The 23427-nt window shown below is 50.2% G+C and overlaps 14 protein-coding genes across 14 annotated transcripts; 4 read left to right on the top strand and 10 right to left on the bottom strand.

The window, feature by feature from the left end:
* Positions 1-736: 736 nt before the first annotated feature.
* On the top strand, positions 737-2405 carry COCCADRAFT_81766 (uncharacterized protein; the record flags this gene model as incomplete). Its single annotated transcript, XM_007708613.1, has 8 exons — positions 737-868; positions 924-1017; positions 1071-1161; positions 1236-1319; positions 1400-1621; positions 1700-2010; positions 2102-2262; positions 2316-2405. 8 exons carry the CDS (start codon positions 737-739, stop codon positions 2403-2405), a joined length of 1185 nt encoding a protein of 394 aa, XP_007706803.1.
* Positions 2406-2621: 216 nt separating this feature from the next.
* On the bottom strand, positions 2622-3656 carry COCCADRAFT_81780 (uncharacterized protein; the record flags this gene model as incomplete). The annotated part of the gene is made up of 1 exon (XM_007708612.1): positions 2622-3656. One exon carries the CDS (start codon positions 3654-3656, stop codon positions 2622-2624), a length of 1035 nt encoding a protein of 344 aa, XP_007706802.1.
* Positions 3657-3985: 329 nt separating this feature from the next.
* On the top strand, positions 3986-4426 carry COCCADRAFT_81717 (uncharacterized protein; the record flags this gene model as incomplete). Its single annotated transcript, XM_007708611.1, has 3 exons — positions 3986-4051; positions 4103-4213; positions 4271-4426. 3 exons carry the CDS (start codon positions 3986-3988, stop codon positions 4424-4426), a joined length of 333 nt encoding a protein of 110 aa, XP_007706801.1.
* A 125-nt stretch (positions 4427-4551) lies between these two features.
* On the bottom strand, positions 4552-5343 carry COCCADRAFT_81805 (uncharacterized protein; the record flags this gene model as incomplete). Its single annotated transcript, XM_007708610.1, has 2 exons — positions 4552-4592; positions 4641-5343. 2 exons carry the CDS (start codon positions 5341-5343, stop codon positions 4552-4554), a joined length of 744 nt encoding a protein of 247 aa, XP_007706800.1.
* Positions 5344-6149: 806 nt separating this feature from the next.
* On the bottom strand, positions 6150-6614 carry COCCADRAFT_32068 (uncharacterized protein; the record flags this gene model as incomplete). The annotated part of the gene is made up of 1 exon (XM_007708539.1): positions 6150-6614. One exon carries the CDS (start codon positions 6612-6614, stop codon positions 6150-6152), a length of 465 nt encoding a protein of 154 aa, XP_007706729.1.
* A 1028-nt stretch (positions 6615-7642) lies between these two features.
* Positions 7643-9444, bottom strand: COCCADRAFT_32067 (uncharacterized protein; the record flags this gene model as incomplete). The annotated part of the gene is made up of 7 exons (XM_007708538.1): positions 7643-7664; positions 7752-7842; positions 8001-8289; positions 8504-8757; positions 8806-8882; positions 8926-9069; positions 9368-9444. The coding sequence occupies 7 exons, from the start codon at positions 9442-9444 to the stop codon at positions 7643-7645; spliced, it is 954 nt and encodes a 317-aa protein (XP_007706728.1).
* Positions 9445-10561: 1117 nt separating this feature from the next.
* Positions 10562-11271, top strand: COCCADRAFT_438 (uncharacterized protein; the record flags this gene model as incomplete). The annotated part of the gene is made up of 3 exons (XM_007708467.1): positions 10562-10566; positions 10620-10688; positions 10737-11271. The coding sequence occupies 3 exons, from the start codon at positions 10562-10564 to the stop codon at positions 11269-11271; spliced, it is 609 nt and encodes a 202-aa protein (XP_007706657.1).
* Positions 11272-12189: 918 nt separating this feature from the next.
* COCCADRAFT_437 (uncharacterized protein) lies at positions 12190-13973 on the bottom strand (the record flags this gene model as incomplete). The annotated part of the gene is made up of 4 exons (XM_007708466.1): positions 12190-12247; positions 12299-13083; positions 13136-13560; positions 13613-13973. The coding sequence occupies 4 exons, from the start codon at positions 13971-13973 to the stop codon at positions 12190-12192; spliced, it is 1629 nt and encodes a 542-aa protein (XP_007706656.1).
* Positions 13974-14926: 953 nt separating this feature from the next.
* Positions 14927-15226, bottom strand: COCCADRAFT_81511 (uncharacterized protein; the record flags this gene model as incomplete). Its single annotated transcript, XM_007708609.1, has 1 exon — positions 14927-15226. A coding segment is annotated over one exon (300 nt), but the record flags the coding sequence as incomplete, so codon positions are not given.
* A 51-nt stretch (positions 15227-15277) lies between these two features.
* COCCADRAFT_81739 (uncharacterized protein) lies at positions 15278-15550 on the bottom strand (the record flags this gene model as incomplete). The annotated part of the gene is made up of 1 exon (XM_007708608.1): positions 15278-15550. The coding sequence occupies one exon, from the start codon at positions 15548-15550 to the stop codon at positions 15278-15280; it is 273 nt and encodes a 90-aa protein (XP_007706798.1).
* A 1164-nt stretch (positions 15551-16714) lies between these two features.
* On the bottom strand, positions 16715-17146 carry COCCADRAFT_32064 (uncharacterized protein; the record flags this gene model as incomplete). The annotated part of the gene is made up of 2 exons (XM_007708537.1): positions 16715-16860; positions 16909-17146. 2 exons carry the CDS (start codon positions 17144-17146, stop codon positions 16715-16717), a joined length of 384 nt encoding a protein of 127 aa, XP_007706727.1.
* A 928-nt stretch (positions 17147-18074) lies between these two features.
* Positions 18075-19909, bottom strand: COCCADRAFT_81893 (uncharacterized protein; the record flags this gene model as incomplete). The annotated part of the gene is made up of 2 exons (XM_007708607.1): positions 18075-18341; positions 18404-19909. 2 exons carry the CDS (start codon positions 19907-19909, stop codon positions 18075-18077), a joined length of 1773 nt encoding a protein of 590 aa, XP_007706797.1.
* Positions 19910-20623: 714 nt separating this feature from the next.
* Positions 20624-21685, bottom strand: COCCADRAFT_434 (uncharacterized protein; the record flags this gene model as incomplete). Its single annotated transcript, XM_007708465.1, has 5 exons — positions 20624-20638; positions 20699-21113; positions 21234-21247; positions 21299-21382; positions 21443-21685. The coding sequence occupies 5 exons, from the start codon at positions 21683-21685 to the stop codon at positions 20624-20626; spliced, it is 771 nt and encodes a 256-aa protein (XP_007706655.1).
* Positions 21686-22497: 812 nt separating this feature from the next.
* On the top strand, positions 22498-23232 carry COCCADRAFT_21754 (uncharacterized protein; the record flags this gene model as incomplete). Its single annotated transcript, XM_007708496.1, has 4 exons — positions 22498-22513; positions 22784-22815; positions 22896-23054; positions 23113-23232. The coding sequence occupies 4 exons, from the start codon at positions 22498-22500 to the stop codon at positions 23230-23232; spliced, it is 327 nt and encodes a 108-aa protein (XP_007706686.1).
* Positions 23233-23427: the final 195 nt, after the last annotated feature.

Here is a 23427-nt window from a genome sequence, read left to right as displayed (position 1 = left end):
TTCGCAAGGGATTTGCGTCGAATATGCAGCTCATCAAGCAAGTAATGACCTCACCGGAGTTGCTTTGCATGCATAAGTGTGCATCACCACTCGATTCTGTCCCGCTGCAGATAAGACTGGTGCAAACGGATTTCCACCATTGAGTATAGCCGTTACGGAGTTTTTCATGGTAGATTCTACTGGTTCGATTCTCGGTATCTTGACCATGGCATCCGTCATCGCACATAGCGGGGGTGGTCTCCACATTGATCAACAACGTTGGATGCGAGATAGCCCAGTAGCCTCAAGTGATGCAGAGATAATGGAAAAGACGCTGTATAGCCATCAAGGTGTTCTCTGATTGCTTTAAAAAGTTGAAAAGAGCCTCAGATAGCTTTCCATCAAGACTACTAACGCCTAGGGCATTGTAGTCTCAAAGTATGGGCAAAGGGTGACTCCAGTCGCTTCGTTACATCGACGGATAGCAACGATCCGATGCCACCAAGATATGCTAACCTGTTGAAGGCAGTAAGGTGCTATACTTGCAGACGACATCGCCGTCATGGACAGGGATAGATCAAGCATCTACTCATGTAACATCAGTTTACCTAACGCGACTTCGTCAGAATATAACTGATAGTGATGGATACGAGACTCATGACGGCTATTTACTGCAGTCCCGCACTCCTAGAGACCCGATTCCTTCATCAAAAATCTTGTGGTTTTCTCCTCCATTGTTGGATAGAACTTTTGCAAGATGAGGTTCACCCCTACGCTTTTGAGCTTTGCGGCTGCAGTAGCAGCGCACGGCGACCACGACCAAGAGCCATTGGCTGGTCCACATGAGAGTCTTTGGTACAACACTCTTCCTGGTGATGGCGGAACACAAGTGAGAAACTCAATTCCTGTGAATGATGTTGCTGTGGGAATTAATGTTGATATAGGCCGACTCCGTCTTCTCCGGAATTTCCACATTCGGTCGTCTCAAGTACCACCCGTGTCTCTCGAGCAACGTGCAATATGACATTGCCTTCATTGGTATGATGATATTTGTACAAATAGAGATGTGATTGTCTAATCATAACATGCAGGCGCTCCGTTCGACACTGGCACATCGTACCGCCCAGGAGCTCGCTTCGGCCCCAGTGGCATCAGGCAAGGTTCTCGCCGTCTCAATCTCTAGTACGTTTTCCTCTGAGCAACCACAAGCTTACTTTTGTCTTTTCCCACAAAGGCTCACGCAAACTTGGATTTAGTGGCGGCTACAATGTGCCACTCGAGGCGAACCCGTTCAACTCCTGGGCCAAGATTATCGACTGTGGTGATATTCCCGTTACATCGTAAGAGCAATTCTCTTGACTATATCGCCCATTGAAGGGAGGTCAGATGGATGGGAATTTACTAACGGGTCAATATCTAGATACGACAACGCCTATGCCCTCCAGCAAATCGAGCAAGGCCACAACCTCCTCTTGAGCCGCGCACCCTACACCCACGCCAACAAGCCCGGCCCCTCGAAGCATGGCAAAACACTTCCCCGTATGATCACCCTAGGAGGTGACCACACCATCACCCTCCCCCTCCTCCGCTCCGTCCACCGCGAATACGGCCCCATAACCGTCATCCACTTTGACAGCCATCTGTACGTAGTACCCTACCTCCAACTCCATAACCCCCCTCCCATCCCACAACCCTACTAACAAACCCACCCCCCACCCAGCGACACCTGGCGTCCCAAAGTCTTCGGCGGCTCCCCCAGCGAACAAGCCAGCATCAACCACGGCACCTACTTCTTCCACGCCGCCCAAGAGGGCCTCCTCGCCAACGACTCCAACATCCACGCCGGCATCCGCACCACGCTGTCCGGCCCCTCCGACTACGAAAACGACGGATACTGCGGCTTTGAAATTGTCGAGGCCCGCGAGATTGATAAGATTGGCATTGATGGCATTGTCAAGAAGATTAAGGATAGGGTGGGCTTGGAGAAGCCCGTATATTTGAGTATTGATATTGACACGTTGGATCCTGCTTGTATGTTTTCCCTTCTTTCTCCCCTTTTTTTATTCCTTTTCTCTTCGGTATTGCTGGGTGTGAAGGGGAGTAAAGGGTTAACGAGAAATAGTTGCTCCTGCGACTGGCACCCCCGAGACGGGCGGCTGGACTACGCGTGAGCTGCGCACGATTATTCGCGGTTTGGAGGGTATCAACCTCATTGGCGCGGATATTGTTGAGGTTGCGCCGGCGTACGATACTAATGCTGAGTTGACTACTATGGCTGCTGCGGTAAGTGGAGTGCGTGGAATGTATGAAGACGTAGGCTGACGTGCTCGATGTAGGATACCTTGTACGAGGTCATGACTTTGATGGTGAAGAGGGGACCTCTGAGCTACATGGGTGCTCCCGCAAAGGAGACCATTGAGCTGTAGATGATGTGAGTGCTTGAGACACAACGATGAACACAGAAGCGAAAGTTGAGTAGGAATGTGGCATGGGAATTGACCAAACTGAGGCGTTTTCGCCGGAGCATTTGATGACGATATATGAACGACGATGAGAGGCAATGATATCCAGGTAGTAACAATATATGAAACCCTACCCAGTAAACTCCATGTCTGCCTATGTCTATTACCAAGGGACCAACCTCATGCACCCCATCTCATGAAGCCAAAAACAGCGTTTATCAACACCCCCATAACAACAGCAACCTGCCTCCGTCTCGTCCACACTCCCTCCTCACGAAACCCCCACACCAAGCTGCCGAGTGGGAAAAAGAAACCAGTCAAATACCCATACAACATATCGTCCAGCCCACCTTCTTCCACCGCAAACCCCGCGCCCCATCCCGTCTCACCACCCGTAGCACCAGGCGCCGTCAGCGAAGCCGAAGGATCATTAGCCGACGAGTCAAGCCATCGATCTTCCAGCACACGAATCTGAGCCGGCGTCGGCATCGTATCAGGCGTATGCGTAAACGAAAGGTTCGTCGTAAAATGCGAGCGTAAACTCGCTACCTCCGCAGGCGTAAAGCCCGAACTCAACAGCCTATCGAAACCCTGAGCTTGAGGTACAGCGCCGTCCGTCCCACCAGCCGTCCCCGTCGTCGCAGTAGACCCGCGTCTGCGCGCATTGTAGTCTGCTCCGCTGCCTTTGCGGCGGAGCTCAGAGGACGAGGCGTCATACTGTGATTTCAGACTGATTTCTATATTCTGGGCGAGAGTGGCTTCGCTGGCGAGCTCGGAGGGGGAGAGCGCATCGCCGAGGGAACAGTGTATGTAGTACTTTTTCGCCTCTGAAGGTATTTCCGTTGTCCCGTATTGTACGGCGGGTGTTTCTCTCAGCGGCTGTTTGCCTTTGCTCTTACTTCCATCTCCGGTACTACTACTGCTGTTGCCTGCTGTTGCGTCCCCGCTTCTGCTGCTGCGAGGTGGCGGCGGTGGGGGGAGCCGTAACGATCGAGATAGCGGGTCATTATCTGCGAGGACTTTGCCCGCATAGATTAGGCGTAATCGCGACGAGGCATGTTCGGGTGGGAGGTGTTGACGGATGATCTGCTTGAGCGAGAGGGTCGCAATGACACGGGGCGTGTGGATAGAGAGGGGTAGGTCGGGAACGGAGGCTGTAAAGCGTATTATCAAGTATATGAGCTGTTCAGGAAGGACGGGCGCGTTGGCTGCCATGATGGTGCAAGGTTGCGCTTGGGTTCGGAGATGAGGTGGTAGGAAAGCGATGGTTCATGTGCATAAAGTCTACAAGATTTCATGGCGGTCGTGACATGGTTTGCGTTGCTATCGTATGCTTTGCATCTCTGGTGCTGAGGCTGCGAGATCTGCGGCGGTTGCGCAGTTGGTGGCTCGAGACGCGGCAGCCCGGAGCTTAGCAACGTTGAGGTCATTTACCTCCGAGGCCCCATCCGCCGGGAGACAGTGCCCCTCTCAGTTGTGATATCATGTCGCGATCAATGCATCTTGACTCACACCCAGATACTTTTGAACGCTGATAATTCAAAATGACGATAATTCATGTTGTTCTCTTTGAGTGGAAACCTACTGCTTCCTCAGACCAGATTTCAGAGGTACTAAACATCAGCATGTACACTGGTGATTATAAATCTAACAGCCTATAGGCATGCAAACAGATGCTTGCACTCAAGGACAAGTGCATCCATCCAACTTCCCAAAAGCCCTACATTAAATCATTTTCTGGGGGAAAGAACAACAGCCCTGAAGGCCACTCTGTATATCTACCCTCAAAGCCAGCCTCAACTTTAAACTCGGTTGCTTACGCTTACAAGGGTAACTTCACCCACGGATTTGTTGTAGAATTCGAGAGCGAGGAAGACCGCGACTATTACGTCTACAAGGATCCAGCACATCAAGACTTTGTAAAACTTGCCGGCGAAGTGGCAAATGGTGTGAAGGTCTTCGACTACGAGCCTGGAAAGTTGTGAAACTGCGGTGTAATAGCCTCAAATGTATAGCGTAGTAATAATGCGTCGAATTGTAGAATGTATGTAACGCCAGATATGCAACGCCCGTAATGCTTCTATAGTATGACAAACGACTCGTAAGGGTATCATGATACACTAAATGATTCTCCGCACCCGCATTGCTCAGCTATTGATTTGTTAGCGCTTGTTCCTGGTGTGCCCAAAAAAAACTTACTGATGTTTGGATTCTTGAAAATGAATCGCTCGTTGAGCTTGTCCTCCAACCAGTCCATCTCACTACCAATGATGTTCAACAACGCCTTGTTGTCAATCAACACCTTCACGCCATCTTGCTCAACCTGTTCGTCCAGCGGGCTTGGCTTGTCCACATACTCTAGGTGATATGCGAGACCCGAACAGCCTTTTGCCTTTGTGCCTATTCGAATGAGCTTGGGCTCTGGCAATTCGAGGAGTTCGCGCAAGTGCGCCACAGCGGAGGGCGAGAGCTTGATTGTCGCCTTTCGAGGTCCAAAGTTGTATCGGCGTGGCCGAAGTGGTTTGCTAGGGCTTGCGACCTGCTGAGGCTTTTGTGCTTCGCCTTCAGGTATGCTGACGGTGGTTTGTTCGGCCTGGGAGGCTGCGTTGCGGTCGTGCGGAGGTGTTTGTGGTAATGTTGTGTTCTTTGCCTCGGTGGCTCCACCAGCGATTGAAGTGTCGGGTACGCCAACATTGCGTGGTGGCGGCTCTGGATATAATGACGAAGGGTGATATGCGGTCGCCGTCTGCATTTGGCGCTTGGTTGACTGGCGCCTGGGGAGCGATGAGGCGAAGGACCGGGAGCATTGCGGGCATCTGCGGGGAGCAAACGGGGGTGCGGCGAATCGTAGAAAGGATGTACTTGAGCGCACAAGCGCTCCAGTGGTACGAGGTAGTGACATGATCGCAGGGCCGGATATGGAAATGCGCTGCGACGTAGGGAGATGGGGTGCGCCTGTCGTGTGAGTTGAAAGGTAAAGGTACTGGTAGCTGAATGTTAACCAAATTCGTTCAAGGCTATGTCATCCACTGCAAATCCCGACACGGGGCATAATTAGAAAGCACAAGTCGTTGATTGGTCGAAATGCACCGGGATTCCGAGGTCTCGGAAATGCATGCCCGTCGCCTTGTCATACTTGAGCACCACCACAAAACACCCTCATCTCACACCATTCGCCAGTTGTCATCATGTTTTCACCGAAAGTCTCGAAACATACCGATACGGTAGTCAGGTTCATCCTTTGTAAAAGACTCATCTAGATGCTTGCAATCCGAGGCATAAATGACTCCCAGAGCTGTCAACGCTAACGCACTCCCTTCAATCAAAAAAAGCAACATCAACACGGTCCTTTGTTCAGGTCACACACTATTGAAGAGACTCACAAATATCCGGTATTTCTTCATGTTCTCGCTTTTCTGTTCAAACATCAGTTCTCTTGGAAGTCTCTCAGTCACATTGTCATCACTCAAACATCACCAAGTTTCAGTATTTCATCCTTTGCAAAGATAAATGGTATTCAATCCTCCGTGTATTACTCAGATCCATCTGATCTGGTCCTTCTAATGTCAAAAAAACTCCCAAGCTACCGAATCCCACAGTGGTATATTGCTATCCCAAAAAAAGCACTTTTGTTTTCCGTTTCCCTTTCGTCTGTCAACCATTACTTCCACCTCCAATTCTCTTCAAAGACCCCTATCGGCATCGCATCTATTGGCGCATGTGCAGTCCATAGGTCTGGTTGTAGGCAGCGTTGACGCTCCTGTGGTGCTCGATAGCCCTGGTCTTGAGAGCCTTCCACGCCTTCTGGTAGTTCCTGGGGCCAGCCTCCTTGACTTCGCTGACGCTAGAGTTCCTGGGTGCGTCGGCACTGTGCCTTGGGCTGGAGACGGCAGATGCGTTCCTGGAGGCGGAGGGAGAGTTGCCGGGGCTGTAGTAGACAGCGAAGGCCTCGTTCATCTCGCGGTGGTGCTTCTTAAGAGCCTTCCAGGCCTTGGAGGCATTGGTAGGGTTCTTGGGTGCGGATGGGCTGGCAACAGAGGAGCTGCGGGAAGCCTCAGGTGAAGCTGTTCGAGAGGCAGGTGATGAGCCGGTGTAGTAGGTGTTGTATGCGGCATTGACGCTCTCGTGGTGAGCCTTTGCGCGGCTGGCAATGGTGTTGAGGAAGTTGGGCATTGTGATTGTTGTTGTTGGTTCGATATATTCGAAGTTGACGAGAATAGTAATAGTAGTAGTAGTAGTAGAGGCTAGTGCTTGATGCTCTGGTATGCTTTGCTGAGTTGATGCTCTTCATCCTGCCGTACCCACCCTCACCTTTATACTCCCCAGACACTCCCCCAGAATCTTCGCCATGACACCCGCCAAGCATCGTGACACCCCCCTGGACACCGACGTTTTCTTTGCAAAATTTCTCAGCATGCCTTGCACGCGCCCTTCCACACATTTACAAGAATACGGAGAAGTTCCGTGATCAAGGCAATATTCCCATTGGCTGTAGGGGCTGACAAACCCACATAATTCAGTCAGCAAGGTCCTTCACAGGGCGTGTGGGCGTACGTGACCCACCCATCCATGACAACAAGATGATCCACGCCCTACTGCACTTTTCCGGAGGGCCCGCCGGATCGTTTCCCGCAGGCGGCTAATTATGTCAGAGCGCATGCGCAGGGGGACGCTGCGATCACGAGTTTTTCACCTCATGGCCGTTAGCTGTTAGAAGACTGCCTTTGGAGGCATGGCGGGGGAAAACTCTGTTATTGGCTGTCGCACCACCGTCGCCCTCGCCCAACACGTGCGCTTTTCCGCCGTCGAGTTGCCCGTCGGATGCCAATTTTGCATCGGTATTAAGTAGTCTAGACGCCGCCCATGGCATTGCGAGTGGATGTTTGTACGTAAAGTTGCGCATTTATTTTTGTTCATGTCCCTTAACTGCTAGACGAATGCCCTTGGAGGTTTGGTGATGCAAATTTTTGACCATGGCTGACTTGTTCCTGTCACCGGTTGAATGACGAATATGTGGTACCATGTAGTTGTGATGTGGCCATGAAGAACATTTGTTGAGTCCTCTAGAGTACCATGTTCCAGGATCTTCGTCATGTCTATTATTGCGCCGTCTCCTGATTCTGTGCACGGTTGGCTGGCACACGACGATCATGAGACATTTTCGACAATTGCCTCAACTTCGCAGAAGTAATTGCAAATTTTTAAGGGGTTTCTTGTTTTTTCCTGTCAACACATCGATCTCTGCACAAGCGATTACGATGCGACAAACCAAGAAATTGTGTTTTCCATATTTTATGCTGTTGATCCAACGCCATTTGACGCACAGTAAATTTCCAGCAAGCGAGTTCCCACGATGCCATGTGCTCCAGTACATCTCTCCATAGGTGCAAAGCGGAAGAGGCTACACCCCACAAAATCAACAGAAGCACACTTCCTAGCCAACCATCGGATGAAACACGATGATGCCGTATTGCCCGAACACTAGTCGCTTTCACAGTGGAATCGGAACACACTACACTTCCCCGGTGGAATGCGCGGTGGATTCCCTCCCACACTCACCGCTAAACCGCGTCTCGAACGAAATCAAATCCCTCGTTAATGTGATAATTGTTGTTATAGGCTGTAGAGTGATAGACGCGCCCTGTACCGTAACTGCTGGCCTACTGGGCTCAAGGCTAAGCGACGTCCCGTCGATAGTCACTGGATTGCCGCCGGGTATAAGAGTGGTCTCTGGACCCATTATGATGTGGCTTGCACGATTGGCTGTGTGCAATTGCTCTCTGAAGGTTAAGGCAGCTGGTATCACAACGGTATAAATGCTGCCGGTTACAGGAGCGACGCTGTATGTCTCCGTTAACGACAAGCGCTGTTACTGAAGGCGAAAGAGAGAGCGTCATTCATGAGATGGTGAGTAGCTCTCCATCAGGGACAAGCGTTTGTCCCTCAAGCACATACTCTGATCGTAAGTCTGGCATTACTGCTGTGGTGCCCATAGTAAGTATTGGTGGTAGTTCTAGCGGCGGCCCGTATGTTGTTTGAGGGTAATTTGGCTATAGAGATACTGCGATTGTGCCGACAACCACTTCCATCTGGCTATTTGAATTTCGGATCTCAACAGGCGTGTTACCCACAGTAACGGGCTTACCGGGAGCAACAGTATATGAGCCTCCTATCACAAAGTTATAACCAACTAGCTCCTGCTCAACAAAGACAGTCGCTAAGCCAGCAGAAACGGTAGCGATTGGAGGTGCTTGGGTGATCAGTGGAGCAGGGTCCAGCCGCTCTGTAGAGCCATGCTGATCCTCAACTGGTGTATCTAATCAGTCTGTAGCTGTGATCTCGACCACTGGAGAACATCCTCTACATTGTCGGGTAGCACTGAAATTGGGTTCAGTAATCTCATGATGGCCATGGGGTCCCCTATCTGTAATATGATTGGCGCTATTGGTCGAAGGCTTTTGGTTTGTCGATTGCATGGGTACACTTCTCGTGGCATGGCCCCGGGATGTAATCAAAGTGGCCGTTGCATCTACGGGTGTTGTGCTGGTGGGGATGATCACCAGGTATGAGGTCTGCACTGGTATGGTAGGGATTGAATTCGGTGGTGCGGGTACTGAAGGGATACAAACTTGAGGACAGGATAGAGTGGTATGACTTGGTGATGGATACATCGGGTTTGATGAGGAAATGGTAGTGACAGATCTAAAAACCTGAACTTAGCAGAAGACAACATCTACATTTAGTTAGTGATCGATGGCGCTGAATGTAATATCTCAATTAACCCTGGCGCCACCATCCCAAGGCTTTCTGCTGCCACCGCTGACCTGTAACCGAATGCTGGTTTTAGATTGGGTGAGCCCAACCAACTTTAATGAATTAATGAATACGAGGCCCCATAGCTACCCGCTTGAGCAACTCTCACCCACGTTAAGCATGAGCATAGGATCCGATATAAACAAGTAACGTTTGTCCGCCCGCCAGTATCATAGCGAGTGAAAAACATAGTTGTTCGGAAAGAGGGCTTGAAAAATTCATGGCTTAGGTGACAGGAAAGGAGAAGAGAGGCACTACACGTCCTCACACTTCCCCCAAATTATATAACTACTTAAAGTCTTAGATGCGGTAGCCTGGAGATAGCTTTAACCGGCGTGGAAACAAGATGTCATACATCAGCTGAGTGCTTACCAACCATCGGTCTTTCCCAAGCGTCTTAGCGAATTCCAAATCCTGTATGGTGGCTGGCTTCAATGTATACATAGGAAGACTCAAGTGGAGGGGCCAATGATGATTGTGCGTGTGTTCGCAAGGACTCCATGGCCAGGTATAAGGAGAGTACGGAGAGTGCTTGACACGAAAGCCACGTGCCATGCGCAGAGTATTTTTTTCATTTCCATCCGTTGGTGAATTCTGCAATAGATATTGTGGTACGAGTTTAGTTGATGAATCGGCAATACTGAGCTTACGAAGCCCAACCCCGATGATGCTGACATGGACAGTTGGAGCGATCTCAGCGAGCACGTGTAGTGACAAGCTACATTGGCTACTTGCGCTATGCATTCATCACCTGCCCAATTCCCAGGACAATTCAATGAACGATTGCTCTGTCGTGAGGGACTTATCGATACAGGGATGCGAAAATGTGGAAAAGGTTACTGGATAGGATGGGGCAGTGAATGGTGGGGGGCAAGATGCGCAGAAGCGCACCTGCTCGCTTATTGTTTAGCGTGGCCTTGGCACCAACGCTCAGAACTCGAAAATCACCTTGAATTTCCCGACTTCTTCTGACAAGCGCCAACTAACCCCACGACAACACAGATTGCACCGGAAGACCAAAAACAGGTACGCAACAGAGGACGCCTTGTACTCGAGACATGGAAGCCGTTCAGCATTGCGAAATCGACACCGCTCCGCCATCGTGACCCAGCTGTATGCCTACGCCAACGGAAGACATTGTCGCACGCGAACACTTCAATCGCTCCGAGATGAATACTTCTGCTATGGGCTATACAATGCAAAGGACTGTATTGGCGGAGCGGAGCAGTGCTGCGGTTTCGGAAATCACACAGGAAGAACAAAAGCTAATTTGATTGTGGGCAGCAGTCTTCTGAACAACCGCAATCATGGGGTATCTATCTCTTCCTCCCCCGTCATTTGACTTCATCCACTGACAATTCCCAGTATCTCACGAGACTCTCGCCACAAGCGTTCCGCGTCCGGTGCGAAGCGCGCATACTACCGCAAGAAGAGGTATGCATAACCCGATCGCTTCTCTAGTCATGTCTAACATGGCTTCAGGGCTTTCGAGAAGGGTCGCCAGCCTGCCAATACCCGTATTGGCACTAAGCGTATCCATCTTGTCCGCACCCGTGGCGGCAACCGCAAGTTCCGTGCTCTCCGTCTCGAGTCTGGCAACTTCTCCTGGGGCTCTGAGGGCATCGCCAAGAAGACCCGTGTCATCGGTGTCGTCTACCACCCCTCCAACAACGAGCTCGTCCGTACCAACACCCTGACCCGCTCCGCTATCGTCCAGATCGATGCCGCTCCCTTCAGGCAATGGTACGAGGCCCACTACGGCTCCTCGCTCGGCCGCAGGAGGCAGGCCAAGGCCGGTGAGAAGGAGGAGGACAAGAAGAAGTCCAACTCGGTCACCAAGAAGCAGGCCGAGCGCCTCAAGACCAGTGGAAAGATTGAGAATGCTGTTGAGAAGCAGTTCGAGGCCGGTCGTCTGTACGCCGCTGTCTCTTCCCGTCCCGGCCAGAGCGGTCGCTGCGACGGTTACGTCCTCGAGGGTGAGGAGCTTGCTTTCTACCAGCGTCTCCTCAGGAAGTAAAGGTGATATTTGGGGCTTCTTCGGTGCATCGGTCAGGTCAAAATGGGTGTTTAGTCATGTATCTGGTCTGCATAGTCGCGGGACACTGAATGCACTCGGCATGATAACGCCACTTCTCTAGATACCACGAGACTATGAATCATGGTTTTCAATGTTCATGTGAAGCGAGTTTTTACTCTGCAGATTCTTCTTCGTCTTCTCTGTTCATGCCAAGACCCATGTTCGTGTTAACCTTCTACCCACGTATATGCTCTGTCCAATACATAGAAGTGTATTGCTGGTGGGTCGCCTTTTGCACTAGGTGATGTCGTCTAGTCCGCCGTCCTAAATTTCTTCAAGCCATTCTATAATTACAACCCACACTACTATCACAACCTTTCTCAAGCTAGATGAATGACTATTATCGGGTACCACGGAAATAACAAACCAACTAATGATATTTACAAGAAGTATTATCAAACTGACCACATCGATAGCTATGCAAACATCAAACGAGTTCCAGCCCACAAGTGCTTTTCACATGTCAAATGAACCGCGTTCGCCTACCAGGACCGCTCTTGTATGATCGACCATGCATCCCCCTCTCTCTCCAAGGATCTGGGCTATACCTCGGTTGCACGTGTATTCTTACAGTTTCGACGCTGCGACGGGCGAGCCGGTCTATAGAGTGATGAGGAGCAATGTCAGCCTTTGATCAATACACATGCGATACTACTTTCAAGGGGAAGAACGGCATAACACTGGGCAAGTAAGCAGTACATGATAACGAAGCGCTTTACAGTTTGCGCGAATTCTTATGTCTAGCTCAAAGATAGCCATGTGTGGTATACAGTTACAAACTAGCAAAAAAGAAAATAGCAGAGGCACTTTTCAAATGCTCATTACAACTAGGGAAAAGGATAGGCTTTGCACCGCGATTTACAACTTGGAGGCTCCCTTGGGTGGACCTACGTTTGTGATTTCGTTGTATAGGAGACTAACATTATTAGTACGTGATTCTTATAACTTGGAGAGATATGTGACTTACGATGTCAAGAACTCAGCATAGTCTTCCCCAGTGACCTGGCTCTCAAAGTACTTGGCAGCAAGGTGGTACTTGTTTCCCTTTGGTGCCTTGTCGCTCAATGCCTTGGCTTGCTCCTGCAGCAGCTTGATGGCGTAGTCCTTTGTGACCTTCTTGCCCTCTGCAGTTTGGACGTTGTGCTTTGTCCATTGCCAAAGCTGACTCCTTGAGACTTCGGCGGTAGCAGCGTCCTCCATGAGGTAGTTGATTGGTACACAACCAACGCCGCGGATCCAGGCCTCCATGTAGGCAAGACCAATGTCGAGGTTCTTGCGAATTCCGGCCTCGGTGACCTTGCCAGGTACGTTCATGTTCAGCAGGTCGTTGGCAGTGATGTGGACATCCTCGCGGCGGACGTGCATTTGGTTGGGAGTGGGCATGTGCTCATTGAAGATTTCGCTCGCAATGCCTGCGAGCGCCGGATGAGCCACCCATGTGCCGTCGTGACCAGCGCGTACCTCACGGAGCTTGTCTGCACGGACATTGGCCATGGCAGCATCATTTGCTTGCTGGTCGTTCTTGATGGGGATCTGGGCTGCCATGCCGCCCATCGCGTGAACGCCACGCCTGTGGCATGTCTTGATGAGAAGCTTGACGTAGGCGTCCATGAAGGGCGACGTCATGGTGACAGAGTCGCGGTCAGGAAGGACAAAGTTGGGGTTCTGACGGAAGCGCTTGATGGTGCTGAAGATGTAGTCCCAACGGCCGCAGTTGAGGCCAGAGGAGTGGTCACGAAGCTCGTAGATGATCTATAACATGATTAGCATATGGATTTTCTTTCTGGACAGGTTTTCGACATACCTCGTCCATCTCAAAGGCGGCAGTGATGGTCTCAATCAAGACTGTTCCACGGATGGTTCCACGCCTCATACCAATGTAGTCCTGGGCCAGGTTGAAGACGTCGTTCCAGAGCCTAGCCTCAAGATGCGACTCCATCTTAGGCAGGTAGAAGTATGGGCCCGTTCCACGCTTGACAAGCTCATGGGCGTTGTGGAAGAAGTACAGTCCGAAATCGAAAAGACCACCGGAAATAGGCTCACCGTCAACGGTGAAGTGCTTCTCCTCGAGGTGCCAGCCTCGGGCACGGGCGATGAGTGTGGGTAGTGTTCGGTCTGTGCGAAGCTTGTATTCCTTCTCGCCTTGCTTGAAGTCGACCTGCCTGCGAATGGCATCGTACAGGTTCAATTGACCGTTGATCATGTTGTCCCATGTTGGTGCGGACGAATCTGCAGAATGTTAATGATGAAACTCTCAAACGGTTCAGCAGAGATCGTATACCCTCAAAGTCAGCCATGTAAGTCCAGACATCAGAGTTCAGGGCATTGACGACCATCTTTCGATCAGTTGGGCCAGTAATCTCGACGCGCCTGTCGACGAGACCAGGCGCTGGTGGTGCGCCCTTCCAAGCATCGTTCTCTCGAATGTGCTTGGTCTCTGGAAGGAAATCGAGAAGGTTTCCCTTGTCGAGCTCAGCCTGTCGAATCACTCGTCGTTGAAGAAGGGCTTTCCTGCGTTCATTGAATGTGCGGTGGAGGAGTGCAAGGAAGACGCAGGCATCCTTGCTGAGGATATGGCGGTTCTTATCATTGAGGTCGCCGAGGATGTTGACCTCTCTTAGAATGCGTTCGGGATTGGCCATTATGATTTGTTAGATGTACTTGAATGAAATTTCGTGTATGTAGAGCTACGAGGGATGACAAGGTGAGATGGAAGGGAAATGCGGTTCAAGTATGCAGCGTGCGGAGAAGGTCAGACGGCTGATAGACATTATTTATGATGCAGACGTCACCCATCTTCAATGCCTGGGCCGAGGATCTGCTTGGTCGGCCGACTGATGCAGACTAGTCGGCTTGATGTGAATGGTGAGCTAAAGGCGTTGCTTCGGCGGAGAGGAGCTTCAAGCTTGTGACGATGCCAAGATCCGGAGCTCAAATGCGGGGATAAGGGCTGCACGCAGGCATTGATTTGTCCCACCAGCATCACAACCCCTGGAAAAGCACGCATTCTGGAACCATTTCAAGACAATTTATTTGCTGCGATACCGCTATGGTGCTTATTTGCAGCTGATTACATGGATGGCGCAGGTTGCAGACGGACTGAGGCGGCAATTAACGGAGGATGTGATGTTGAGGCTCGCACAACAAGTCCACTCCCGGTCGCTCGCCGGCCGCTCCCGGTACCACACCATCACCATGGCTAAGCAATTGCCGTTTCGCCGCGGCACTCAAGCATTGGCTCTCTGAGATATTGAGGCATTCTTATTATCAGACATGATGTCTGCCGGCACCTTGGTCATGCTGATCGTGGAGACGAGACGTAATCCATCGTCATGACTGCATACATAGCTGGGCAAGATGAAATACGAGACAATGACCTTTGTAGGTATGGAACAAGTTCTATATTACTCGATTCACATCTTCAACAAGTTCTATATACGCTCCGCCGCCATGCATTACTGTACTTCTAATACTAAACATTATGGTTCTACGCTCTAGCAAACACAATCATTAGGGATAATCGGTAGCATCCACGACCCGACCTCGGCACAACCATCTCAATCTCACCACATTGCCGAGAAGCCCTCCCTTCCACTCAGACCTTCGAAGGTGTAATCTTGAAAGGTTTCTTCGATTGTAGAAGCCCCCAATTACACTCACCTGCACTGCAAACACCACCAAGAGCTCCTCGGCTGTCGAAATGCCCTTTCGCCTCAGAGGTTGCCTTATACTGAGTATCCAGATAGATCTTCTCCGCGACGCGTGTAAATTTGAGGTCGAAATTGCTGGATGAGAAGCCATTTGTACCTTCATACACGTGCATAAACCAGTAGCCGTTCGAGGTTGCGTCGCAAGGCCATGCGCGACCGACGGGGGAATCGCCATTGATGTACCATTTGGCTTCGCAATTCTAGTATTCGTATTAGTATGGCATCGAACGAAGAGATCAGCATGCGAAACTTACCACCCTCTTGCTTCCGGCGGGCACTATCATCTGGCTGCCATCGCTCGAAGTACCAAGGTTGATCGCATTCGGGTCGGTTATGTTCGCCTTAAGGGTACCCCAAGGATAACTTCCGGGGCGTCCCATTGGCACAGAAACTGCGAGGTCTGTTACCTGCCAATCTTGCAGCGCGTCCTGACGGGCCGCAAGAGGAGACGCAGCTGCAGAAGATGCAAATGCGAGGAGAGTGACAGCGGAAGTGATGGTGAATTGCATCTTGGAGGTATTTGACAATTTGATAATTAACACAGTCGTAGATAGAGAACTGCTTGGATAGAGGCGTTTGAAAGTGGTTTGTGTTCATCCATTGTGTCGACTTCCCTTCTCTTATGTACTACGAGATACTCCCAGTAAAAGTATTGTTACAATCGGTTGTCCCCAAAACCCAGCTCAAAAGATACCAGCAGTCACTCCTTCGAGGCGTGTTGTTCGGTAGAGGTTGCATCGTATACTCCGTCTTCAGGCACCCGGCATCCAGGCACCCCGCCCTATATTTAGTAACGACCGGGATCGTCATTCCTGGATCTTGTTGCAATGGAACTGTTATTCTGAAGCTCTCTCCTGATTCCCAAGCGGTGTTGTAGATGAGTTAGTTGTCTCTATTACGCGCGCACAATATCTGGAGGGTGCAGTTTCCTCTGTGCCGACAAGAGATCTCTGCGTATCTATGCTGTTATGGAAACAGCTTCGCTGGCATCCGCTGCGTCTCCAATCGATATGCGCCACCATCTTACAATGCTGGCACTGGGATTAAAGAAATGTAAAAGGTGGTGCAGCGACCCTCGTATTCGAGGTATGCATATCACACATCAATACCAGGTAAATGGTCGTACAGCTTACTTCTTTGCAAACTCGGCTCCCAAGATCGATTAATGTAACCCCATGGACTAGTTTGTTCTTCGGTGATTCCGTATATTATGTGCATGGCGCCCTGTAGCCTCTAGCCATATGTTATACAGCACGCTGTAGGAGAACAACGTTCTATGCGTTCCGAAGACGTTGTTGGAATGCGTCATACCAACTATAGCTTATTTCAAGGTTAACCGATTAACTGGCTATTGCTAAATGGGAGACGGAAGCTGTTAGATTGTTCAGGGCTTGGCGAAGAAGGTAGTGCCTCGATATTAACATGCTCGTTTTTTTTCAGCGCGCAGTAGGTGTGGTGATGACGCTGACACTCGGGGAAAAGACATAAGAACGATGGATCAAATGCGAAAAAAGTATGACTTCAAGTCCTATACTACTTATTACAAACAAGAAAGAAAGCAAAGCCCACCAAATAAACGCCCATAGTATGCGTCGCACGGAATCCTTACTCCAACGCTATCCAGGTAATCATCCAGACCGTATTGTATTGTATCCAGTTCTTTTGATTCGCTGTCAGAATCCCCCGCGCCTCACCCTCAACGACTCATTGTAACGTTCCTGCCATAGTTGGCGCACCGCTGTCGGATCTGTATTTTTCCAGTTCTCGATGACCATTGGTGGATAAGGCGATGGTGATGACAGGGGTAGGGATTCCGTATCTAGTCCACCCAATCAGCTCGCACTTTCTGTCACGTGACTGTACTCACTGGGCCGCAGCCGTCGTGTGATCCAATGAAACGGTCTGCGCAGCCACTTGCGTAGACTGAGCGGGGACGTCAAGACACTCAATAATGCGAGTAACACGGTGATCATAGCTATGCATACGCCAGCAAGAGTTAACACATCCTGTTTTGTCCAAGAAGGTCGAGACAAAGAAGGTATGGCAGTTGCCTGACTAGGTCCAGGTACAAGAGAAGACGAACTAAACGCGCGGGAGGGAAGCATTGCTTGAACGAGGGAAGAATATGAGTGGCAGGCTTGGTGGTGTGGATTATCATGTGCCGCTCTTACATCTGGTTGCGAATACTGACTGGTATGGCAGTTCGACATAGATTGTATATCCATGAAGGCTCTGTGGGGCGCCACCAGGCAATCAGGCAAAAAGCAGGAAAAAAGAAGGCAACCGTTAGCCAAGTTTTGGTGGCGTAAATGATAAGTGCTGAAAGCACCTCGAGTCACCACCTCTGCAACCTGTGTATGCAGCCGCACACTACCCCCGGCCCTCCCAAGATTTCCCGGGTTGTGCTGGGTGCTGTCTCCTTCTTTTCAAAAAAAAAATAAGGCAAAGTTTGGGCGATACTGAGGCTCTTCTATAAGCCACGTGACTTCTTAATAATGTTAGTGTCCATGCTCGAGTGTTTTCTCTGTCCACGGATAGGATATAATCTCCTTTACCCCCCACCTCCCACCCCTCTCTCTCTCCTCTCTCTCCCCTCCTCCTCCCGCCTTTCACACCCCTTGCAAAAGCTAGTGGATCAATAAGCGATGTTGATCAATATATTCGCGTAGGATATAGGTTATCTAGTGGCGTGGACTTAGAACTCGTTTCTCACAATTTTCACAATTCTGCATAAGACAGAGATATGTCACAGCGATGGGGGAAGGAAGCAAATGCAAGACAAAAAGGATTGTTCGCGTATTGGTCAATTGATCGAGCCTGCATAAGACAAGAAACACGGGTGCCTCTTACTTTGATTGGTGGTGCCAAGCTGAGAGTAACGACACCGGCCCGCAAAACTGCCTTGCGTTAGTATGCGTCGCGTACTAAGAACCTCGAACATCATAATGGGAAACCATTTAACAATTCTTTTGAACATCTGTGCTTGTTTTCCTGAATACATGACATTTGATACATCAAACTCCTTGCTGACAATCATTCACCCTCGTCTTCCTCATCTTCCCACTCATCATCCAAGTCATGTCCATCTATAGTCCTCCAAGTATCCTCTCCATCGCTCGGCTCATCATTAAACATCATCCAAAGCTCCATCAGCGTATTCCGCGGTCTCTGCGCTTGCACTTCCAAATCTGTAGTTGTATGATCGCTGTTGTCAAGAGAAGGTGCTAAACTAAGAATGCGTATTGCTTTTGTCGGAAAAATGCGACCGGGCCCATCGTCTTCTTGTCGCTGGCCAATAGTCTGTGTTAAATGTTAGATAAACATTGCAAAATTGCCATTTCTTATAGAAGGATTAAACTCACAGCGTATGTTGTCATAATGCAATCGTCATACAATGCCATGAAACTGACTGGGACCATCAATTGAGGTGTCGAGCCCGTAAGGAGTGAGTATGAAGCTCGATTCCTGTTCTTGCCGTCTTCAAAGTCAAGTCGATTTTCTGCGTTTAGCGCGACGACATATATTCTATTTTGGATTCCAAACATGACGCGGTGGTTTCGCACGGATAACCATCCGCCGAGATCAAAGTCCGATCCGTCGGAATCACACTCGAGAATCTGGCTATAGCTGGCCATGCTCTTAGCCCCATCTTCAAGTGCCTTACGAATATCGGAGCATATGAAAACGCGACCGAGGCGGGAGAAGCCAACGAAGAGGTTGCTATCGCGGTCTAGCATACCGGCGCCCCACTCATCCTCGCCATTCCTGGGGTGATTTGGGTCATCAGGCGCGTTCGGCAGGGGGCCCTTACCGAGCTCAATAGGAGTAAAGCGATTTCTACGTGGCGAGGCGGGAGGGAAGATCCGCCTGGTCTGACCATGGCGTAATCCATACATTGATTCCCTGAAAGAGGGATCGTTTACGGGTGGTAGCCGATGCACACAGTATTTGTCTGTGCAATGCGATGGCTGCAGATGGCCTAAGCAGTTTCCCGACTCTTTATCATACACATGATACCCGCGTATGCCCATTGAGTAAACTACCATATCCTCGTTTTGATCCAGATGGCCTACTGCATCTTGCTCGATGGTAAGATGGGTAGTGAGCTTCGGTGGGGTTTGCTTCATGTCATACACGAAGCCCTGACCTTCCACCGAAACGACTACCAACGTCCAATACGAAAGCTGAAATCCTCTCGTCTGACAATCATGATCGAGGACAGCAATACGCTTGAATACTCCTCTTTCGGTGCCCTCTTGATCTATCCGCCATACCTCCAGTGCATCACCCTCACGATCAAACACTGCAGTCCCATCTTGGTATTCGAGATGCGCGTATGGTCTAACAGCATGCTCTTCTGCTGTATCTAGCACGGAAGGTAACCGCCACAAGAGGCGGCCTGAGTCCATATCCGTAACGTTGAAGCCACCAGCATGTGAAGTAGATATGAACAAGCGACGTTTGAAGTCTACCTTGAACCGCCATATGGCATCATTGCCAACCTGTAGGACAGATTCGCGAGTCACAGGCCGTGGCGCATTCCAATTGCGCTCAAGCAAGGTTTGGCGCTTGCACAAGTCTTTCCAAGATGTGACATTGTCGAAGAATTTAGAAAAACTGGTAGAGTTTTCAAGGAAAGAAAAATCGCGAGCGCTGCTGTGTGGTTGTAGACGCTTTGGTGGCTGTACTGTTTTGGAGGGAGAGGAGTAGATGGCGTCTTGGTGGGTATGGTCGATGAATTGCTGCCAAGCACGTGATACGCAAATGAGAGAGCCTAGTGTAGAGACAGGCGTGAAGTCAAGGATGCGGAGGACAATCTCCGGCGGAAGAGCCGCAAGCGGATCTGTCATGGCGGGGGAGGCAGCCATTGCGTATTCTGGGTTGTTAATAGTGATTCGGGGAGTTGATGTTCCGACCCGCGGTTGTGCTGTCGATGGCTTTGGTACAACAATATTGTCGGTGAACTGTCAAAGTAGCTTCCCGATGAAGTCATTGTGGAGACGTCACGTTAACCAAGCCACAAATCAACATTCTCGATAAAACATGTGCACCCTCGGACATGGCTACCATCTACATGTCGAGTTTCGAAAGGAAAAGTGTCATTATGGAATGAGGATGGTTGCACGTACTTTTGGTTCAGAGTGCACGTGCATGCTTGCTAAAAAACGGCTAGCACCCACAAGTCATCTATGGTAGCCCAGGCGAAAACCACTACTACTAAACGTTTGAGCAGATTGATAGCACAAGCTCAGGTAAACATCAACGACTTTGTCTCTCATATAATGGGTTGCAGATTGAAAGATTCGCGTTTATAGGTACCGTCTGTGCGAATCCATGTCGCGTTTCCTCATGGCAAAGGTGTGCGAAACGGCTATGGGCAGGCAAAATACGGGCATTCCGAATAAATTCGACTGATTCTCAATTCTTATAAACTTCTATGTTGACTTGAGTGTGAAGCACGATAAAAACTATGAATCAGCATTCATACACAATCTGATAAGCAGGCACAAGCACAGCCAACTGGAATCTGGGTACAAGTGTGCGACTGATTCAAGACGGGAACATAATGAGTGTCATCGATGCTACCAAATATAAGGCTTTCGAAACGTAGATATTAGTACATGACTAAAGGTTTGAAAAGACTCAGGTAAACTGACCTTGTTCTCCCATGTCCAGAAGGTGCCGCTGTGCTGTATGCCTTTGGTCGTGATCACTTCAATCATCTTTGAAACCGATTGTTCTGGTGAAATGAGACCCTCTATAGTCCATGGGATTTCAATGTTTGCCATGTCAGTCGCTACTTCACCTGGATGCATGCATAAGATGATTGTATCGTCGTCCTTCCGCTTCAATTCAGCGGCCATGTGCCTCGCTGCCATGTTTAGTGCAGCCTTGGACGCAGCATATGCGGCAAACCCATCCTCCATCTCAAGAAATTTGCCATGGGAACCCGAGTCACTGGACATGAAGACAATTGTGCCTATGGGGATTTTTGTTTGCAGAAGCTTCTGTGCTGCGACGATGGGCCCGATGGTGTTTGTGTGTAAATGGAAAGCGAATTCATCAAACGATCTGTCTGAAGTCAGCATCCATGATCTCGACCATGACTACCATCACCCGGATATACTGGATTTGTTGCAAATGCACGCTTTAGCCACAACCAGAAAAGCGTGACCGCGACGAGGAACGTACAGCTCAGTGGCCCTCTGTAACGGTTAGTGCAGCCCCCTTGCATACGTGCATGATGTCGAACTTACATTCGGGTACCTTAGCACTCCTGCATTTAGTACTACATAGTCGATCTTCAGGTTCGGCTGTGCTGCCAGTTGCGCGACGAATTTCTGACAGTGTCAGCCCCTCTCAGTCTCGCAGCAGGAACGAAATGCAATCGGCTTCCGTACTTCGATGCTCTGTTCAGACAAGATATCGCATGTGTACATTTGACATCGGCCATGATCGCCACCCGCTTGTCCCCACAGGCCACTGGCATGCCCGGCCCAAGGCTCTCTCACAGTAGCTATGATGCGTTCGTTCTTCGCGAGCAACTGTTTGACGAATTCTAGGCCAATGCCTCGGCTAGCGCCGAGTATCAGCCATGTTTTGAAGTTCTCATCAGCATATAAGATACTTGGAATCTGATCCATCCTGTCGGTTGAGGTGTGGCGGGGCAGAACTTAATGATGTCAACCAAGGGACTGGCTCACAACGGATGGTGGGGGGTTGCTGGTAGGAAGACAAGATGAGTGTGATGCTGGCGGGGGAATGTAATACTAATGTACTGCTTTCTAGATCACGAGAAGCCGGCATTCATCAACCTGGACGGTACCGTGAAGATGTCACGCTGATTTACGGACCCTTGCGCGGCATCGTATTTGGTATGTAGAGCCGGCGTCCTGCAGGGAAGCCGACGGACCAGACCCTGGGAAACCCGACAGCCAGAGTAGTGTATGTAAGTAGGGGAGGATGATTGCTTTTGGTCTACATCTATGTACTCTTGATATGGATATGTGCGTGGACTTGGCGTGTGTACTGGCAGCTGCCCAGGGTTGTTTGCGGGCGACGTCATGACGGCATCGACTGATGGGATGATGCAGGATTGCCGAGTACCAGGAAAGCAAAAGCGGCTGGACAAAAGACGGCCCTGGCTCAGCTCAGAGGCTCTTGCCTGCCCAGCTCAGGCGTCCTCGGACCGGTTCCACCCGACCGCCTTTGCTCCTGACTTTTACTGCGTCTCTGATTCGCCGCATGCAGGCGCTAGCTGCGATGGCATGACGGGCCCTGACGCGAGCGTAGTCACGTGTTTGGCTTTTTCCATTGCCTCTGCCAGCTTTTTTGTCGCTCATTCCAGTTTCCATCGCTGCTTCCTTTCACCACTCCACAAGTCTCACTCTTCTCTTACTCCTGAACACTACCTCTCTACCACCTAACCAACCCTCATACCTCTCATCTTATCACAATGGGCTACGAAAAGGGTACGTTTTTCTGACTCCAATCGGACGTCATCGGTCGTCTCCCATTTTGCCTGCCTCGCCTTGCCTCCTGCTTCCAACGCCCATTGAGCCTGCGCGCACATGGAGAACTGGCCTCTATGAGAAGCAGCGTTTTCCTAGAATACAAGCCAGCTAGATTTGGGCAGTTCATGAGGCGGTGTGAAATATGGCAGGTTTGCGACATGGCAAGATGGCTCGCTTGGCAGTACAATAAATTTTATCGTCATGCAGACTGCTGACATATCCTTGCAGGCGATGCTAAGAAGGGTGCCAACCTCTTCAAGGTACGAATACACTGAGATGACGCCGGATATACCCCTCGTCGCATCACACGTTCGCCGAACCTTCTCTAACCACACTGTAGACCCGTTGCGCTCAGTGCCACACCCTGAAGGCCGGTGAGGGCAACAAGATTGGCCCCGAGCTACACGGCCTCTTCGGCCGCAAGACTGGTTCCGTCGCTGGCTACTCATACACCGATGCCAACAAGCAAAAGGGCATTGAGTGGAACCACGACACTCTCGTATGTGACGCCGTACAAAGACAAACATGACCCGACAGTCAATGCTAACGCAACACAGTTTGAGTACCTCGAGAACCCCAAGAAGTACATTCCCGGTACCAAGATGGCCTTTGGTGGTCTCAAGAAGCCCAAGGACCGTAACGACCTGATCACCTTCCTTGAGGAGGAGACCAAATAAGCGTCCTATTACCACGTTGACGTTTACCCCACTCTCCGACGCTCCACGACCCTTCTCTAATACCTCTTCGACCCAAGATCTCTTTGGATTGTATCAACATCGATGATAGACGAACGACTGAGGCGGTGAGCGCGGTTTTAGCGCGTTACTGTTCCATGTAGATTATGTTTGGTGTATGATTTTAGGGCGTTTTTT

The sequence above is a fragment of the Bipolaris zeicola genome, assembly GCF_000523435.1.
Source record: "Bipolaris zeicola 26-R-13 unplaced genomic scaffold scaffold_2, whole genome shotgun sequence".
In the NCBI taxonomy this organism is placed as follows: Eukaryota; Fungi; Ascomycota; class Dothideomycetes; order Pleosporales; family Pleosporaceae; genus Bipolaris; species Bipolaris zeicola.
Note: the sequence above shows the minus strand (reverse complement) of the source record. Positions and strands in the feature narration are given on the sequence as shown.